General features: G+C 33.5%; 3 protein-coding genes across 3 annotated transcripts; 1 reads left to right on the forward strand and 2 right to left on the reverse strand.

Annotated features, from left to right (window-relative positions):
* The first annotated feature begins 6,352 nt into the window (after window positions 1-6,352).
* Window positions 6,353-13,961, forward strand: HELRODRAFT_185674 (hypothetical protein). The gene is made up of 12 exons (XM_009020653.1): window positions 6,353-6,453; window positions 7,730-7,835; window positions 8,257-8,343; window positions 8,705-8,828; window positions 9,101-9,235; window positions 10,162-10,279; window positions 10,464-10,565; window positions 11,036-11,181; window positions 11,564-11,665; window positions 11,993-12,069; window positions 12,432-12,549; window positions 13,074-13,961. Exons 1-11 carry the CDS (start codon window positions 6,433-6,435, stop codon window positions 12,524-12,526), a joined length of 1,113 nt encoding a protein of 370 aa, XP_009018901.1. The 5' UTR covers window positions 6,353-6,432; the 3' UTR covers window positions 12,527-12,549; window positions 13,074-13,961.
* A 438-nt stretch (window positions 13,962-14,399) lies between these two features.
* HELRODRAFT_174108 (hypothetical protein) lies at window positions 14,400-15,360 on the reverse strand (the record flags this gene model as incomplete). Its single annotated transcript, XM_009020654.1, has 2 exons — window positions 14,400-14,622; window positions 15,143-15,360. The coding sequence occupies 2 exons, from the start codon at window positions 15,358-15,360 to the stop codon at window positions 14,400-14,402; spliced, it is 441 nt and encodes a 146-aa protein (XP_009018902.1).
* Window positions 15,361-16,365: 1,005 nt separating this feature from the next.
* On the reverse strand, window positions 16,366-18,105 carry HELRODRAFT_174109 (hypothetical protein; the record flags this gene model as incomplete). The annotated part of the gene is made up of 5 exons (XM_009020655.1): window positions 16,366-16,541; window positions 16,869-16,871; window positions 16,952-17,036; window positions 17,405-17,697; window positions 18,012-18,105. The coding sequence occupies 5 exons, from the start codon at window positions 18,103-18,105 to the stop codon at window positions 16,366-16,368; spliced, it is 651 nt and encodes a 216-aa protein (XP_009018903.1).
* Window positions 18,106-20,007: the final 1,902 nt, after the last annotated feature.

The raw sequence follows: 20,007 nt of genomic DNA on the forward strand, positions 1-20,007 counted from the left end.
AATGGTGTCAACAGTAGTTATTTTACTGCATGGTAGTTAATCAGCCGGTATAAAAAATATATTCGATTCCTATCAAATAAATTTGACAAAGTATCATACACAGGCAGAACTAAATAAAGAAATAGATATATACACGTAGTTATAATGCATTTATAATGTTGTATTTACACATTCAAATTGTACAATTGTGTTATGGTGTAGTCTCAAATTATTTTGAATTCTCTCAGAAAATTTTAAACGTTTTACTACACTATATATACTAGTTACTTTTATCAACAATTTAAAAATTTTATCAATAATTAAAAAAAAATTTCAAATTGATTTCATTGCGATATCGATAATGATTTTTGTGACCTGACTGATTAAAAAGCATCAAAGAAAGTTAAAATAGGGTGGAGAATTTGTTATATTGGGATATTCGTTTAAAAAGCGAGCCAAATTTTAATATAAAAGCGCTTATAAATCTATGCATATTGGCTCAGCTTGGCTTGGCTCAGCTTGGAATCGGATGTTAAGCAAGGTGTGGTTTCAAACAATTTTGAATTCTCCCCGAAAAACTTGAACTGCGTGCTTACATATATAGCACTGATTACTGTTGCTTTTATAATGAATTTTTATTATATATATATAAAGTGACTGGAATACATGTATACAAATAATTAAATTATAATATATTAGAATATATGTTTATATGAAAAGCAATATAGCAGATTCAACCAGCCAACCAGAAAGTTTCGAAGGCGTTCGTTCGATGACTTCAATTTAGTACGGTTAGCATTGTGGTTAAGACTGTATAATAGTGCAGTATATACATTAAACAAGTTTTTTACTGATGCGAATGATTGAAATGATGAGAATGTATGGTTGAAACGAGTATAAATAGAGGAGCTGAGACAACATGAAAATCAGATCAGCATTCTGCCTCGCTTGAAGCGGTCTGTCTGATCTCATTTATTTTATTTTTAAAATTTTTTTATTTTTATTTATTTTATTATATATAGTTATATAGAGTTATATAGAGTTATATAGAGTTATATAGAGTCATATAGAGTCATATAGAGTCATATAGAGTCATATAGAGTCATATATAGAGTTATATAGAGTTATATAGAGTTATGTAGAGTTATGTAGAGTTATGTAGAGTCATATAGAGTCATATAGAGTCATATAGAGTCATATAGAGTCATATAGAGTTATATAGAGTTATATATAGAGTTATATAGAGTTATATAGAGTTATATAGAGTTATGTAGAGTTATGTAGAGTTATGTAGAGTTATGTAGAGTTATATAGAGTTATATAGAGTTATATAGAGTCATATAGAGTCATATAGAGTCATATAGAGTCATATAGAGTCATATAGAGTCATATAGAGTCATATAGAGTTATATAGAGTTATATAGAGTTATAACTATATATAGATACCTTTCTTTTCTCTTTTCTCTTTTCTTTGCCGACCGGTCGGTTTCTTTGCTGTTATTTTCATTTAAATTGAATAAATAAGATTTTACCATTCTTTTAGGTTTTTCAGGTTCATTTATCCAGGTTGAAGCTTCCAGAGGAATTCATCGTGGACGATCAGAATGGTTGTGATGTCACGCTACGTTCGTTCATTCGGTGGCAAAGAATGCACGCCCTGCTGGGGTACGTTTTACGGTTTCTTTGCGGTTCTTTTTTTTGCCAGTTGGCTGGCTTTACCGACGGGTTTCACCGCGGCTCGTTTTTCTATTTTCATTTAAATTAGTCAAATAAAAAAGATTTTTCCATTTCATCCATTTTATTCAGGTTGAAGCTTCCAAAGGAATTCATCGTGGAAGATGTCAGGCTACGTTCGTTCATTCAGTGGCAAAGAAGATACGCCTGGCTGGGATACGTTTTATTCTTTTTTCTCTGTTTTTCTCTGTAATTTAACATTAAGTAAGAATGCTCACACGCACACGCACATACACACAATTACATTAAGTAGCTATATAGGTAGGTTAGATAGGCATAATTTTAATTGTAGGTAGGATAGATAGGAAGCATCCAACACTAATGTAGTTGAATAGGTAAGTAGCGTAAGTTTTTCTCTTCTATTTTTTCTCGCACCCACATTACACGCATCAGCGTATTATACACACACACACACAAATACATACATAAACACATTTTAGTATTTGAGCGTTATTTTATTTTCATTACACATTCTAATTTATTATTACTAAGGTTGAGAGTAATTTAATTTCATAGGTAGTTAAAAGCAATAATTTAATTCTAGGAACAATCTTGTAATTTAAATTAAATAAACGCTGTAAGTGTATTGAGAGGTAAGTTAGTTATTAAGTTTTACATTATTATTATTAGGTTGGAGCCCAAGGCATTACGTAGGTGGTGGGGTGGGTGCCGAAAGGCCAATGAATTGGGCTCTTGAGTTTTGTAATTTTAGGTAAGCTAGGGCCATAATGTAATGAATAGGTAAGTTAAGGCTACGTTGTAACACACACTCATTAATAGATTTAGGGTTTAAGTTTTATATTATTACTAAGTTGGAGCCCAAGGCATTACGTAGGTGGTGGGGTGGGTGCCGATTGGCAAATGAATTGGGCTCTTGAGTTTTTTTGTAATTTTAGGTAAGCTAGGGCTTAATCGTAATGAATAGGTAAGTTGAGGGTACGATAGCCGATAGACTCTGAATTTCGAAGTCTGTTGTCAGAGGTAAGTCTTGGTGGCCAGTGGTGTACCGGCAATGGTTTACTATCCGGACGGCAATGGTTTACTATCTGCACAGTAATGATTTACCATGCGGCACGGCCATAGTCTACTACCCGCACGGCTTCCGGACGGCAAATGGTTTACTATCCGCACGGCAATAGTATACTATCCGCACGGCAATGGTTTTCTATCTGGTGCCCTGGCTGTCGGTGAACCTCTGTGCAAGGAGGAAGAATGAAAGGGGACTTTCGACTATCGTACCATTAACAATATAATATAGATTAGTTAAGGTAATTGAATAGGTAATTGAATAGGATTATTTTTATTAAGCAATTTGAGATGCAGGCACCGCTAAGCTTTCTGATGAGAATCTACTCTTTCTCTATCTGTCTCCATCAACACGGGCTGTCTTTCAACAACAACCTCGAGGAGGACTGGCACCAGTTTTGGAGGACAACGTAGGAACCGGACCGCATTCAACATTCTGCCTTTGTCGAATGGACGACGGTAAGTTTTTTTTTCATTTTACTTACTTTATTATTTTAAAAATTTTATTTATTTGACATTATTTTCATTTTATAATTTAATTTTTTTTGCTTCTAAGATTCTAACATTCATTTACTACTACGCAAATAAAAAAATTTTGTTTACAGAATGATGAGAGGTGGGCAGTGGTGGGAGTCAGCACGTTTTAGATGGTGGTCTCATGATGATTTACATATGATGATGGTGGTGTAGGAAGAATCAGCTCGTTGGCTGTTCGACTAACACTCTGAAGTTCGGATGGTATTTTGTGTGCCGACCAGATGGTGGTGGTCGGTGCAATGGAAAGTACAGTAACGACGATTTTTGAAGTAAGGTTTAGTTTCGTTTTTTATTTTTCTCATTCGTTCATTTTATCACTCAACCTTTTAAATTATTCTTTTATTAATTGATTCGTTAATTCATTCTGTTTATTAATTGAATCATTGATTTATAAATTAATTCATTCATTCACTCATTCATTCAGCCAATTATTCAATCATTCAGTTAATCATTTATTCGATCGTTCCTTTGTTCCTTGATTTACTAATACGCTATTAAAAAATGTCTACAGAATGATGAGAGGTGGGCTGTGGTGGGCATCAGCACGTTTCAGATGGAGGTCTCATGATGATCGTTCCGATGACAATTCGAAGATAACAACAACGACGGTTTTTGAAGTATGATTTAGTTTCATTTTTTTATTTTTCTCATTCATTCATTCATTTTATCACTATCTTTCAAATTATTCCTCAGTTAATTTATTCATTGATTCATTCTATTCATTCATTAAATCATTGGTTGATTAATTAATTAGTTAATTTATTCATTCAACCAATCGTTCAATCATTCAGTTAATCATTTATTCGTTCGTTTCTTTGTTTCTTGATTTACTACTTCGGTAATTAATAAAAACTTGTCTACAGAATGATGACAGGTGGGCTGTGGTGGGCGTCAGCACGTTTCAGATGGTGGTCTCATGATGACCGTTCCGATGACAAATCGAAGATAATGTTAAAGGTAAATTTGTTTTTGTCTCATTGTACTTTTGAAAGTACTCGAATTTGAACAAAGATTGAGTGTTATCTCAAAAAGATAAGTTGCCTATTTTTTCCAATTGCTTGTTTTTTATTTTAGTGAATTTTTTTTTTCAATTTATTTTTCAGTATCCGGTCAAATTCATTCCATCGATGCGTGTCAGATGATAGTCGGTGCAATGGAGGTTCGTCTGTAGTGAGTGAAGTTTCTGGAGAGTGCGCGCCCGCACATTTACATACACACACATCAATACAACACATACATACACAACATCCATTCATTCGGTGTCGTTGTTGCTATGTTTCTCTTCAACTTTATATTTTCTTTACCGTGAACCGGGCTTTAATTTAATTCATAGGTAAGTTAGGGACTGAGATGAGTTAAACAATTGTTAGTAGGCTAGGGCTTAACGTTATTTAAAAAGCTTCAAGTAAAATAAAAACGCTAAAATATGTTAAATAAAATATTTGAAACATCTAAAACGAGAAATACAAATTTTTAGGTAAGTGAGTTGAGTCAATGTTTATAAGTAAGCTAGGGCCCTGAGTAATTTTATTATAGGTAGGTGACTGACTATTATTCTTGCGACTTCTTACTAGTTTTGTGTGATGTGTTTGTTTTCGCTTCACAACACCACACCAACAAAACAAACTACATTTCATTCTCGTCGTCGCCTTAAATTGTACCTTTTTGAACAATCTTTTTAATAATGTCTATTTATTTATTCATTAAATGTTGACTGGTTTCTAGTTTTTTTTTTAAATTGGTTATATAATTTTTGAATATTTCTTGATTTACTTTGTATATATGCATGTATAAATTATTTCTGTTTAGTATGTTGATTTAGTCATTATGATATGTTGTGAACTGTTCTTACTAAATGTTCATGTTACGTGGTTTATTATCCTTCGAGAACTTCTAAGGAGTGTGTATGATAATAATAATAATGGATAATTATTTTTATCGGTCGATATTTTGTTATATTTGTTTATTTAAAATACGAATTTAAAAAAAATTGACATTTTAAAATTTTAATTAACCGTCACTTTTCATTTTTGAATGAATTCAAATAAAAGCAACTACTGTGTTTTTCTTTCTTTACTAAAATCTCGAAATTCTTTGTAGATCTGTACGGTTGACTGTTTGTTCGAGTTTAAACAGGCCTTGCTAATTTTTTTTATTTATTTTTGTTTTTATTTTGGTTTATTTGGTTCATTCAATTTAGTTGATTGATTGATCGGTTGATTGATCGGTGGTTGATTGATTGACTGACAGACTGGCTGGCTGGCTGACTGACCGACCGACTGACTGATTGTTTGATTGATTTATCTCATAGTATTGTATACATGAGAAAAAATATATATTGATTTATTTAAAGCATTTTATGTACAAAAAAGTGCTATCGTAAGAGTTCTATGAAACCCTGTAAGCCACTGCTGTAAGCCAACGTATGATTTCAGCAGCCAGTTTCTTATGAGCACCAGCAGAATGTAAAATATTCATTGAATATAATGAAGATAGTTGTTCAAATAACAATTTTGATTTATTTAGGCCGTTTATTTTATAAGCAAACCAATTTTTAACATGATCGAATAGTGTAAAAAAAAAGGATGACTATAGTTCAATCCTACTAAGCCAACCTTCGGCTTCAGTAAGCCACCGGATTTCACCGGACCAAAAGCAATTTTTATATTCAAATTAACAAAAATAATTTAATAATACATAATTCTATTAATCATTATTAAAATTAAATAGAATTACTACAATGTTTTTAGCATATTAAATCAAGTAAATATTTCATTTAGCTTGCTCGTTAAAATCCATGCAATTTCGTAAGCCAACAATCCAAGCACGACAAATAGCCCGACCGATAGATCGAATTGATCGATTAGTCCTATTATTCTAGTTATGTGGTTTGGAGCAAGGGGAGACATTACTGAAAATAATTAAAAGTTGAAAAAATTGAGGTTCTTTGCATATCCCTGCTTCAATCCATAAGAAGGTGTTGTATGCTGGTAAATAGGCCTCCCCTTGACACACTTATTACAAAATTGAATTAAAACTGCACATTTCTTAATAAGTTTACTTTTCTCTGTATGACTAATTTCTGCTGGTTCACTTTTCGTCAGTAGTGCCTGCTACAAACGAAGTTTTTTTTTTACACGGAAATAAAATAAGACAATGTCTTCCGAACACAGACAGGTTTGTTGGGGCCTGGGATGATTGCTGGGTGCTGGCTATTTGTTTGTCGGTTTGTATGTATGATTTTTATTTAACGTTCACTTACTTATTCCTGCTAGCTTCCATCTTTTTTCTTTCTGAATATGTTATTAATTGATTTTTATCAGAAAGGCTTCATGTTTTATTTCTGTCTTATATTTTTTTGGCCTTTAGGGAGAATTTGTTGTATTTGTTTGCAAACTTCAAAATATGTGTGTATGCAGTTTTATTTAAAAGTTTCAATAAACATCACAGACTTATTTATTTTATGACAATTAAAAATTTTAATATGATGTGGTAAACCCTGATTCCATGTTTTAATTGCTGATTACTAATCAGTAGATCATACGGGGGAAATTATTTTTTTTCTGATCACAAAAATTTATTGCATCAATTGCACTATGAATAAAAAAACAATAGGTTGCAAATAGTTGCTGATATATTTGATTAAATTAAATCATAAATTAAATAGAGAGTCAAAAACACTTTGTAGTTTGTGCCCTGTATAAAAATAATTTTACTTTGTCATATAAATGTCACATTAACAGATAAATGAGAAAACTAGCCAACATTTTTTAATACTCTGAACTTCTGTATGAGTTTTTTTCTTTAGCTCTTTAGCAGAACTACACTGTCACACACAGAGTGAAACAATCCTGTTTGATTTGAGACATACAGATGACGAGAATGTCCAATTTTAAATCACACATGGTAAATTCCCTGATGGCTAAAAAATATTTTTCAGACTATTGAAGCTTAAATTAGCAAACTTTAAACTATTATCTTGTACTAGATTTTACTTGACTGTAAATTAAATGTTGATGGGTCTATTTTATATTTTGTAATTTATTTTGTTAATTGTAATTTGTAATAAATCCTATCTTTGGCTTGCTTTTATAGTGTATGAAAATATTTTGCCAAAAGTATTAGAAAACAATTGAAGGAAGATAGATATAATTATAGAATCAATTAATTATGAAAAAAAAAAACTCATTTTTGGTCCAAAATTCAGTGTATATGAAAAAAAAATTAAATAAATTATTGAAACGGACCTTATAAACATTTCCAATCAATCAAAATCCTTCTTCCAATCACACTTCAAAGTTGATTGTTCAAAATTAAAGACGCCAATTTTTGTTCTAAATTCATTCACACCATTAGCAAAATAGCTCTTTCTCCCATCAGATTAGAACAATTCATCAGCCAACTTCATCATTTGAAATAATTTAATACATTTTATGTTATTTAATTTTGCCAGTTAACCTCCAACGAGGCGACGGACTGTGTGGGGTTCGCCAACCTGCCCAACCAGGTCCACAGGAAGTCAGTCAAGAAGGGTTTTGAGTTCACTCTGATGGTTGTTGGTTGGTTGGTTTCTTTTGATGCTTTTTATGCACTCCATCCACTAAGACCTTTATCTTATGACACCTTAAATATATTAACACTCTGTAAATATTTGTCATTTGTTCAATTTTGTCTATTCTTTTTCATTAACGATCACTTAACTTAATTAATTAATTATTTAATTTAAAAACTTCTCTTTGTAAACCATCCTTTCATAATCCATGCATTTCATCCTTAAACATTCTTACTCCGTTACTTATTTTCCATTATCATTTTAGACTAATGTGCCTTGCATGTCGTAACAGTTTCTGGATTTTTAAAGAATAATAATAAAAATAATAATTCTGATTTTGACGGTTTAATTGTTTTCTATTATTTTTTTAAATTTTATTATTTATTCAAAAGGTTATAAAATGCTGCTTAAATTCAAAATTTGTCCAGGTGAATCAGGCCTCGGAAAGTCAACGGTCATCAACAGCCTTTTTCTCACTGACCTTTACCCTCACAGGGTCATACCCAGTGCTCAAGGTCAGATGATGCAGCCCCATACAACTAACCTAATCTTATTACATATAAAATGATCTCACCACACACACACACACACACACACACACACACACACACACACACACACACACACACACACACACACAACACACTTATACATTTATAGAGATAGTGAAAATCTCTCTTTCTCTCTCTCTCTCTCTCTCTCTCTCTCACTCACACACTACACTCACACATACACAAGCAACTATAGATACATAGCCACACGCACACACCACGCGCAACTACAGATACATAGCCACACGCACACACATCCACACACACACACACATACGCACACACACACCCACACACACACACACGCACGCCCATACAACCACAGAAAAAGCCGTAAGCACAGTAAACATCGAAGCTTCTACAGTAGAGATTGAGGAGAGAGGGGTGAAACTGAGGTTGACAGTCGTTGATACTCCCGGGTACTCCGATCCTATCAATGCTAATAACTGGTTGGTTGGTTGGTTGATTGGTTGGTTGGTTGGTTGGTTGGTTGGTTTGTTAGTTGGTTGATTGGTTGGTTGGCTGGGTTAGTTGGTTGATTGGTTGGTTGGTTGGTTGGTTAGTTGGTTGATTGGTTGGTTGGTTAGTTGGTTGATTGATTCTCTTATTGACTGATTGCATTGCTATTTGAGTAGCTTGTTGGCTGGCTGAATGAATGATTTTACACAGCCGAAACACACAACTGAACACCAGAACCAACACTTATACACACACTTCACAGCTTCGAGACCATCATCAACTACGTGGACTGCCAGTATGAGAAGTTCCTTCTGGATGAAAGTGGGCTGAACAGGCGACACATCCAAGACACCAGGGTTCACTGCTGCTTCTATTTTATCAATCCTATTGGACATGGGTTAGTCTCTGCTTCTTGGTACTGTGCATAGGTGTGTGTGTGTGTGTGTGTGTGTGTGTGTGTGTGTGTGTGTGTTAACATTTGTTTGTTTGTTTAGTTTGTTGGTTTGCTTCATTTTTATGTCGTTACTTGTAGTAAATGTTTGATTTGTATATCTAATTACTCTACCTACTCTTGCTGAATTTTTAAGATTAACAAAAGTTTCTTTGGTCCATATAAAAGAATTCCTAATTGTTTTCACATGACTTTGTGAATTAATTATTAAGTGTGTGTGTGTATGTACGTGTGTGTGTGTGTTTGTGTATGTGTGTTTGTTTGTGTGTGGTGTGTTTGTGTGTGTGTGAGCGCGCGCGCGTGTGTATGTGTGTGTGTGTATGTGTGTGTGTAAGAAACATCTTAATAAGAAAGTCAATAAGATAATTAAATATACTTGACAATTTAAAAAAAGCAATAAAATTAATAATAATAGTATTTATAATAAAATTAACATTAATAAAATAAAGATAATAATAAAAATAATAAAAATAATAATAATAATATAGCATAACATTTTATAACACAAAAAGAACAATAATAAAAATAATATTAAAAAAGTTTGATAACAATGAACGACAGATTGAAGACCTGCAGTTCATAATGCAGTTCAGTGCATAATAATAACAATAATAATAATGATGATGATAATAATGATGATAAAAATAATAACATTATAACATTTTATAACAGCATACAAATAATAATAATAATCAACAAGGACAGATTGATGCCGCTGGACCCGCTGTTCATAATGCAGTTCAGTGCATAATAACAATAACAATAATAATGATGATGATGATAATAATAATAATAATAATGATAATAACAGTAATAACATTATAACATTTTATAACAGCATAAAATAATAAAAATATTAATAACAACGACAGATTGAAGCCGCTGGACCTGCAGTTCATGAAGGCCATTGACCACAAGGTCAACATCGTTCCTGTCATCGCTAAGGCTGACACGCTCACCAAAAGTGAACTTCTGACTCTTAAGGCCAAGGTGTTCCGCGCCAATGAATTATTTTTTCCACTATTTGATAAATATTATTTTTTGTATTTTTTTTTTAAATTTATTAACGAAATAACAGATTAAAATTTTTACAGATTATTGTTCTTATTATTTGTATCATTATTGTTCTTCTTCTTTTTCTTCTTCTTCTTATTATTATTATTATTATGTCCAGGTGATGGAGGAGATAAAGAAGCATCAGATCCAGATATACACTCTGCCGGACTGTGATGACGATGAGGACGAGGATTATAAACTGCAGTGTAAGCAGTTGAAGGTCAGTCGGCTGGTCTGATTGGCTGGTTGGTTGGTTGGTCGGCTGGTCTGATTGGTTGGTTGGTCGGCTAGTCTGATTGGTCGGTTGGTTGGTCGGGTGGTTGATTAGCTGAGTGTGAGTGAGTTAGTGAGGGAAGGATTGATTGATTGATTGATTGAGTTTGAGTGAGTGAGTGAGTGAGTGAGTGAGTGAGTGAGTGAGTGAGTGAGTGAGTGAGTGAGTGAGTGAGTGAGTGATCGTCCACTGTGCCAGCTGTTATTGTTTCTTCTTCATCGAATTGACAATTCATTCATCAGTCTAGCCATGAATAAGCTAACTAGTTAATTACTTCAATTACCAATTAAAAGGATTAATGAGATGATTTATTGAAGAGTTAATAAGATGATTAATTAAAGGGTTAATGAGATAATTAATTAAAGGCTTAATAAGATGTCCAACAACGCGACAACGACATTATCAACCCCACCCAGGAAGCTGTGCCTTTCGCAGTAATAGGTTCGAACGTGATGTTGGAGGTGAGGTCACGAAAGGTCAGAGGTCGCATGTACCCGTGGGGCGTGGTCGAGGTGGAGAACCCTGAGCATTGCGATTTCATAAAACTGAGGACTATGTTGATGTAAGTTAGAGCATTTGGTTGATCGGTACTCTGCTGTTTGTTTGTTTGTGTGTTGTGACGACCATTGCCATCATCATCATCATCACCACTATCATTATCATGATCACCACCACCATTATTATCATCATCACTATCATCATCATCATCATCACTGTCTTAAAAAATCACCATCATCATCATTGGACCCCATATGTTTTGTTGCTGTGACCATTATCATCATTACCATCATCATCATCATCACCTTAAAACATCATTATTGTCACCATCAACGTCACCACCATAAAACATCATCATCACCACCATAAAGCATCATCATCACTACCTTTAAATATCATCACCATAATCATTGGATCCCCCCCTCCACATACACATCCCTGATTAGCGCCCACATGCAAGACCTTCAAGAAGTGACCCAGGAAGTCCACTACGAGAACTTCAGGTCGCAGAAGATCTCACAGGCTGATGGATCAGTTCCTAGGATTAGGTTATTATTATTATTATTATTCTCAATATTTTTATTATTATTATTATTGTTCTTCCCATTGTCATCATCATCATCATCATTAATATCATTATTATCATAGTAATTATTATTTCATAGAAGGAAATTAAACCTATTCGAGTACTATTACTACTACTACTACTAATAATAATAATAATAATGATGATGTGATGTTGATGATGATGATGTGATGATAATGATGAGTATGATGGTGATGTGATGATGATGATTATGATGACAATGATGTGATGATTATGATGATAATGATGTGATGATGATGATGGTGATGTGATGATGATTATGAAACAGACAATCGAGGATGATAGCATCTGATAAGGATGATAAACTGAGTGAGAAAGAAAGAATGCTGATGGAAAAAGAAGCAGAGGTTTGGTTGATTGTTTGATTGAATGACTGATTGGTAGGTTGGCTGATGGGTGGATTGATTGAGTGATTGATAAGTAGATAGATGAATGGATGGATGGATGGATGGATGGATAGATAGATAGATTGATAGATAGATAGATAGATAGATAGATAGATAGATAGATAGATAGATTTATTGATAATTATTGATAATTATTGATTTATTGATTAGTTCGCTTTTTGATTGATTGGTAAGTGGGAGGCTTTTTGATTGAATGATTGACAAGTTGATTGATTACATGATTGACGCGCGCGCGCACACACCCACACACACACACAAACACACACACACACACACACACACACACACATACAAATACTCAGCTGAAGAGGATGCAAGAAATGATCACCAGGATGCAGGCAGAGATGATGAAAAAGTCATCACCATCATCTTCGTGTGTCAATGTCAATGGATGATGATGATGATGATGAGGTAGTATTGTTGCGTCATTATCATTGCGTGTACTCCACATTAGCATGATGTACATTTAAGTTGTGTACATTTGTTATCTTTCGCTGCCATTCTTGTATTTTTTGCAATTGTATGCGATGTGCCATCTCGCTTCATTCTTGTTCTTACTAATTTATTTAGATTCTTTGTTCTTTCATCATCTGTTTGTTGGTTCATCTTCGGTTCATCCATTTGTTTGTTTGTTTGTTTGTGTGTGTGAATGAGGTAGTGGTAGTAGTTTGGTGATGTTCGTTTGTTTGTTCTGTTTAAAACGTTCATGTCTGTTTGTTCATCATTGCCTTTGTTTGTTCGTTATTTTCAGTTCATTGCAACTAAACCACAATGAACATCACGTAATTAATTATTATCAATAATATTATAACTAATTATATTATTAACCTAATTAATAGTTTAATTAATAATCATGTTTTTTATTATAATTTAATCAGTAATTATGTTTATTTTATTATAATTTAATTAATAATTATGTTTTTTTGTTGTTGGTCGGCAGATTAGAACTGGATCAGAAGTAGAATTTTCATTGCCGGCCCACGTACCAACATATTTACAACTTGTTGTAAATCAGCTTTTCGACTACTTATTTTTTAAATTCAGACGTTTCATTGTTCATGTTCTTTTTTCACAGTAAAAATTATTTTCATCTTTATGTTATACAATGTTAAAATACATATATAATCAACTCTCATTGAATTATATTATTGGCTAGTATTAGTAACTGAACTGTGCTAGTTTGAATGTTCTTTCGTCACGTTCATCTATTTAGTCTGAAAGTAATGTATTATAAATGCACTTTGTTTAATTATTTTGCTTGTTTGTCACGCGGCGAATTTCACACACACACTCCATACATGTTTAAGACATTTCAATTTAACAAAAGCCAACCATCTAGTCTAAGAATGCAATCATATGTCTTTAAATTTAATTATATATATATATATATACATATATATTCATTTATTCAGTCACATTATTACTGACTTCAATATTTTTGTACACAAACTTTACAAGCCGTCAACTTTTAAAATCATCTAAAACTTATAAATTTCAAATTATTTTTCATTTGCAGTGTTTGCATTTTTAAAAATTTTCTGCCATTAATGTTTATCGTGCAATTTTACATGTTTGGAATTATTCATTTAAACATTTATGAAGCTTTGTTACTCAAATTTATATTATTCAATAAATTGCCATATTTTATATGATAAATTTCTTGTAGATCCTTCCGTTATTCACTAATCTACAAATCAAAACTCGTGTGCTCAAAAGTATTGCTTCAACATCCAAATATAAGCTTCATACAGTTAGGTCGAATGCAGTTCTACAAACAGATGTTTTGAAATAATTGCTCTTACTAGTTAAATATATTCTCATATTTTTAAAGCTGGTTCTGCTGCGTTGAAACGAGTTAGGGCCAGCCATGTGACCAGAGGTAGGATGCACTTGAATAGAAATTTTTGAAAGGCAGTTACAGCAAGACATAGAAAGCAGAGATTTTTCGAAACACAGCAAAATATTTTCTTGAAGAATAGTTACAAACTAATTTCAATAAAAAAAAACATTTACAAAATAGGAAATATAGAAACACAAATGAAATAATTCATCATCGGTGAGGCAGAAAGTTAATAGCGCGCACGCACGCTTGACAGCAAATTCATAATCACTGCCGAACACTGCTGACAAATAAAATGAAGCAGCCAAATGAAAAAAGCAACTAAAAAATCAAAAAATGTTATGCTAAAATATAAATGTACGCCAGGGTTTCCACCTCAACCCAATCTGGAGAGGAGGTTGGTTAACTTAACATTGTTAAATGTTAACTTAACAAGCCCCGGAGATTTGTTCTGCATTCCAACTAGCGTCAAGTTGCGTCAGGGCCCCACGAACGACTACCGCGAACTTTCTCCATGGACGAGCCACAAGGAAAGCATCAAACGAGCAGCCGCCCGAAAGGACTAGCAAGCAATCGACGGTCGAAATGTAAATGGCGCCCCTTTCTCGGAATCCGGTGAAGTTGATTCTTTTTTTACTTGTGAAATGCCATCTGCGTTGCGAATGAAAGTAATACGTAGGAAAACATGCACAACGTTCAGTGAGAAAGCGTATTTTGAGGTGTAGGGTTAGGAACGAGTCGGCCGCCAACGACGTTCAACACGAAGTATATCGACGGCCGGAACACCGGACCCGAGAAAAAGAGGCCAAGTTAGGAGCGATCTTTTTATTTATACTTCTTGCTGGCCAATAAGATTTGACTTTGTAGGGATGTGCTTTTTATTTGTTTTAATTTTGTTTCTTGACTATCATGTGCTGATGTTAGTATCATACAACTATTATACATAAAGTTAATGCGTTTTGATTTTTTCATTGTTTGTTTTATTTGTTTCTGTTGTGTCGATAAGCAACATTTTTCAACTTTTTTACTTTCATATACAAGTTTATATTAACAAATTTAATGAAATTACGTATAGCCCAATTTTTCTGCAAGGCTCCTTATACTTTTCTGTTCAAGCACTGAATTATCATATCGTGAAGTCATGTGGCCTCATATCATGATTGAAAATTACATACATATCTTCTGTGAAGAAATTGAGCTATAGAGCCCCGGTTTACGATCGTCTTCTTCTCGCTTTTTCTTAACTCGTGTTAAACACTCTTTTGCCAAATCTGCTTTTGCTTTTTCTGGTCCTTTTCTCTGGAACTCTCTACCTACTTCTCTGACTACTTCTCCATCACTTGCGAAGTTCAGAGCGGATCTCAAGACCCATCTGTTTTCAAAATTCATTGAGGAGCGCTGTTGAACATCGCGGAAATAGCGCTTTATAAGCTAATTGATTGATTGATTGATTGATAGAGCTAGCATTTGCATTGTTATAAAATCACGCTCAATAGTTAATAACAACCGTTACGTTGAGTGTTTAGTTTGCTCTGGGGCTCATTGTTTCAATAATTTTATTCAAACTTTTCAAACGAAATTTCAATTCCTTACAAGGTTTAAAACTGCCCTCAAAGAATTCAACAAATTTGGTAAAGAAACACTAATGAGCATCTTGTGAATGGTGTTATCAAACATTAAGAGATTAATTAATCATTTACTTTTTTTTTGTTTAAAATCTTGAAACAAATTTGCAGGTGTCAAGATATGATTTAACAAAATGGAAGTTGTTACGCTGTAAAAAAATGGCATTGTCAATTTAATAAAAATTCAAACAATTGTTATCGCCATCTGCATCATCATAACTCATCTCAAATCTTCATCACTTATCCTGAATGTCGATGGATTCCACGGGGTCTGTCCTGTTGTTGGAATTGGTTGGTTGTTTGGTTAGTTGGAGTGTCGGTTGGTTGGTTGGTTAGTTGGTGTGTCGGTTGGTTGGTTGGTCGGTTAGTTGGTGTGTCGGTTGGTTGGTTGGTTGGTCGGTTGGTTGGTGTGACGATTGGTTGGTTTGGGGTGTGTTCATATTTTGAACAAGTTATCATTACAATTTATTTATCTATTTTTTTCATTAATAAGTTGTACCCAACATCAAATGATTTCATGTAAATTGCTCTTCCTAATTTTAATTAGTGTATATAATTAACGTAAATAAATATTCTTTAGAGTTGAGTACACCAAATTACATTACCTATCATAACCAACTATATTTTGTTACACTAAAAACTTATTTAACACTATAAATGATTTAATTAGCATTGAAAGGTACTATAAATAAATATATATATAATTATATATATATAAGAAATTTGCTAATAAGAAAAATTTAGGGTAAATTTAATGTAATAAAGATTTCTACAAATACGCCAAATAACTGTAATTGGTTCTCTTCCTCTTGAACAGGGTGACGATGACGAATAGGCCGACTATGAAGGTGGTCAGTCCAAGCATGATGAACACAAGAACCTTGACCTTTGACATCTTCTCACTGCCCTCGGTCAGGGCATCGTGTAGGCCGAGTCGATAATAGACTGAAATAATCGAAATGAATAAAAATTTACCGTTTTGTTAATAAAAATTTTCCAAAGTTTATTAAATAATAAATTGGCGAATTAAATTTGGATTTTTATGTAATTTAATAATTTATATAATTAAATAATACTAGAAGTTCCATTTTAGAGAAATCATTTTTTTCCTATGTGACATCAAAAAATCGTGAAATGCTTTAAGTGGAAGGGGTTAGAAATTTGTGACAGTTTGTCTTGTGACAAAATAGATCAAAAACTTAAAAAACGCTACTTTTTTATAGACAACTTTTTTATAAACATTCTTTTTTATAAGCAAACACTGATACCAACTTCCTGGTCGGTATCAGTATTTGTGAAAATGTGAAATAGAAATTTATTGATAAAAGTAATTTGGATGGAATGAAATAGGCCACCGTTCGTTGGATCACTGATGTTCCCAGAGGACGAACAGATCAAGGCTGAACTATTTTGCTCGATCTGGACTTTCTCATACAGTGTCTTCGTGAAACGTTTAAAATTGCAATTTTGATTTTATAAAATTATATAATGAACATGGAATTTTAAAGTTATGGAAATAATAATTTGTCAATTAGTTATAAAGATGGTTAAAAATTGATACCATTTTCTAATTAGAACTTCGAGATTTTATTAATTAGTTAATTAGCGAAAGAAAATTCAATTTCTAGGTATTTAAATAACATTAAAAATACCCGTTCAACAAAAATGATTCGCAAACTTTGATGAAAATCAATCACGATACAATGAATGTAGATATATTTTATTATTTAATAGTTTAAATAATAACTGAATTAATAAAGAAATATAAAATAATTAAATAAAAACGAGACGTAGAAAAATGAGCTGACAATCAAGATAGAATCCACTGAAAGATTGGAAAAGGAGATGCTGAGGTTGTATAAGACCGGATCTGGATCGAACTCCATCAGATGAAACAAGTACAACCTCTTGTCTGTCTGCTTCTCGCTGGCGTTAAAAACTTTCAGACAGGTGACGTTAATATCCTGAAAGGGTCTGTAGGGACTTGGTGGGTCCAGGAACATCATGAGCTTGTAGTCCGTGCTGCTGAAGTTGCTGTTTTTGTTGGAGCCGGTTCTTCCGGTGCTGTTGTCATTCTCCGAACTTTTAATCTTCACCGGTACTGTTTGATTGACATGAGATGGATTGTTTAGATGAGTGGTTTTGTTACTCACTATCACTCTAATAACTCATAGAATTCAAATTCTACTAATTCAAAATTTTAATCTTAAATGGTTGGTCGATTGATAAAATGACAAAAAAAATACGCTATACGTCTTCCACTGAGATTTAAAATGCTTACATATATGTGATAGTTGCATTATACAACCCAATAATGAACAAGTATTTATGAGTGTTCATTAATTTCGATTTTTTACGATTTAAAATCTCAATTTCAACAATTCAAATCAATTAAAAATAATTAAAAAGTCTTACTTTCGCTTAACGATGCAGGCAAATCGAAAGCCAAAAAGAGCACTATCATTTCAGAAATTACATTGCAGACATTCCCGCCAATGCTTAGTTTCATTTTAGAATTTCAAACAGAAACTAATTTGAAAAAATTATATTTATGAGAAAATTCAAAGAGGATTGTTTATTATAAGCGATGACGTTGACTCGAAGTACAACATAATTATACGAAATTTTTTCATTCATAGTTTTACAAAAAATTTTATTAACATGATTGATTCACGCGATAAAAGTTCGATAACTTGCTCAAAAATTGAACTGCACACACACCAACTCTTAAACAAACATACACATGGAGTGCACCATCGGTACGACGGATTTTGTCATCGGTGGGCCATCACGCGAGCAAAGAGTCAAATTCTCGACAGGCATTCCCGTGAAAAGGACTGACAGACACACGCTCCCGTGCCACTGCTGCTTTGGACGTCGCGTTTTCTTTTATCCTCAAGTGCAGCGATTCGAGGTCTTTCTAATCCATCGACCGCAGACTTGCATTTCCTTATCCACATCGAAGAGCATCATGGCAAAAGGAGCCTCGATTGAGTCCACATTTCTTCAGGTTGTCCTGTATGACCGCACTGCGCCGCTTGCGAGACGACTTCCAGTGGCCAGCTGTGCGAAAAACACTTGTTTTGAGATTTATGAGTCCGGCAATCAAAAGACATGACCAGCCGAACAAAACTGGGCCTAGAGTATAAAGGCTTCAATGCCGATGTTTATAAAATTATACTTACGGGTCGCTTTTCAGAGTTGCAATGCGGGTGTTCCAATTTGTTATCGCACCGATGATGACGTCTTTAAAATCAGACGCTTGCTGGCAAAGGCAAAAACTTTGACAGCCACCTTCTCTTTGCTGATGGCAGTGCTCCGGTTGCACATTCGCCTCAGGAAGTCCAGCCGCTGTTCAATCGTTTTCACGACAATGCCAAAAGATTCTGACTCATAGTTAGTCTGAAAATGACAGAAGCCTTATGTCAATCGTATCCTGTGTCTCCAGAGGCAGCGGCCGACGTGATGGCAGATGACGTTCTAACTCTATGGGCAGATTTTGCTACCGTGGTTGTTATCTGTCAAACACTTTTACTATAGACGACGGTCACTGCAAGGTTAGCTAGGGCAGGGGATGCATTTGGAAAACTGAACAGACGGCTGCAGAACAAACATGGTATATATCTGTGCCCCAAGGTTGCTGTTTACAGAGCAGTCGTGTCATCTTTACTGATGTTTGGATGCGAAACTAGGACCACATATCGCCGCCACATGCGTAGGCTTGATCGGTTCCACTTCCACATGAGATGCCACCGTAAAATTGCACACATGAGATTGGAGGACAACGTGCCCAACACAGAAGATCTAAACTAACACACACACACGCACGCACACACACATACAAATAGATTTCTACCACACCTATTTATTTATCATACTTATATCTTCATTATAATTTTATAAACATGGGATCGTTAAATTTAAAAAAAATAAATTTCAAAAACAGTTGTTGCCATCTTTATTCGAATGGATGTTCAAAATTTGATCTCAATGGAAAATAAATATACTGACATTGAATATCGACCATACTCATATTATTACTATTTATTAAAATAACATTGTTATTATTAAAAATATTTAAAATGTTCATATTATTATTAATATCACTTTATTAGTAGTAGTAAAGTAGTACCATTAATATCATCATCATCATCTTCTTCTTATTATTATTATTGTAATAGTAGTAGAAGTAGTAGTAGTAGTAGTAGTAGTAGATACCTTCTTCTAACAAATGGCATCAGCATTTTAAAAAATGGTGATAATGGTGATAACAATTTTAGAAAATTATTGAAAATAATAAAATAAACTCGGCACCAAAAAATTACAACTGAAAACATACATTCATTAAAAATGGATGGATACAAACGATAGAATGAATGAATGAATGAATGAATGTGAATGAATGAATGGA

Source organism: Helobdella robusta (genome assembly GCF_000326865.2).
Source record: "Helobdella robusta unplaced genomic scaffold HELROscaffold_28, whole genome shotgun sequence".
NCBI lineage: Eukaryota > Metazoa > Annelida > Clitellata > Rhynchobdellida > Glossiphoniidae > Helobdella > Helobdella robusta.

Coding starts and splice junctions, on each gene's coding strand:
- HELRODRAFT_185674 (XM_009020653.1), top strand. CDS start 6,433: ATGTCTTCCGAACACAGACAG. Junction 10,280..10,463: donor TTCTGACTCTTAAGGCCAAG/GTGTTCCGCGCC, acceptor TATTATGTCCAG/GTGATGGAGGAGATAAAGAA. Junction 10,566..11,035: donor TGCAGTGTAAGCAGTTGAAG/GTCAGTCGGCTG, acceptor AACCCCACCCAG/GAAGCTGTGCCTTTCGCAGT.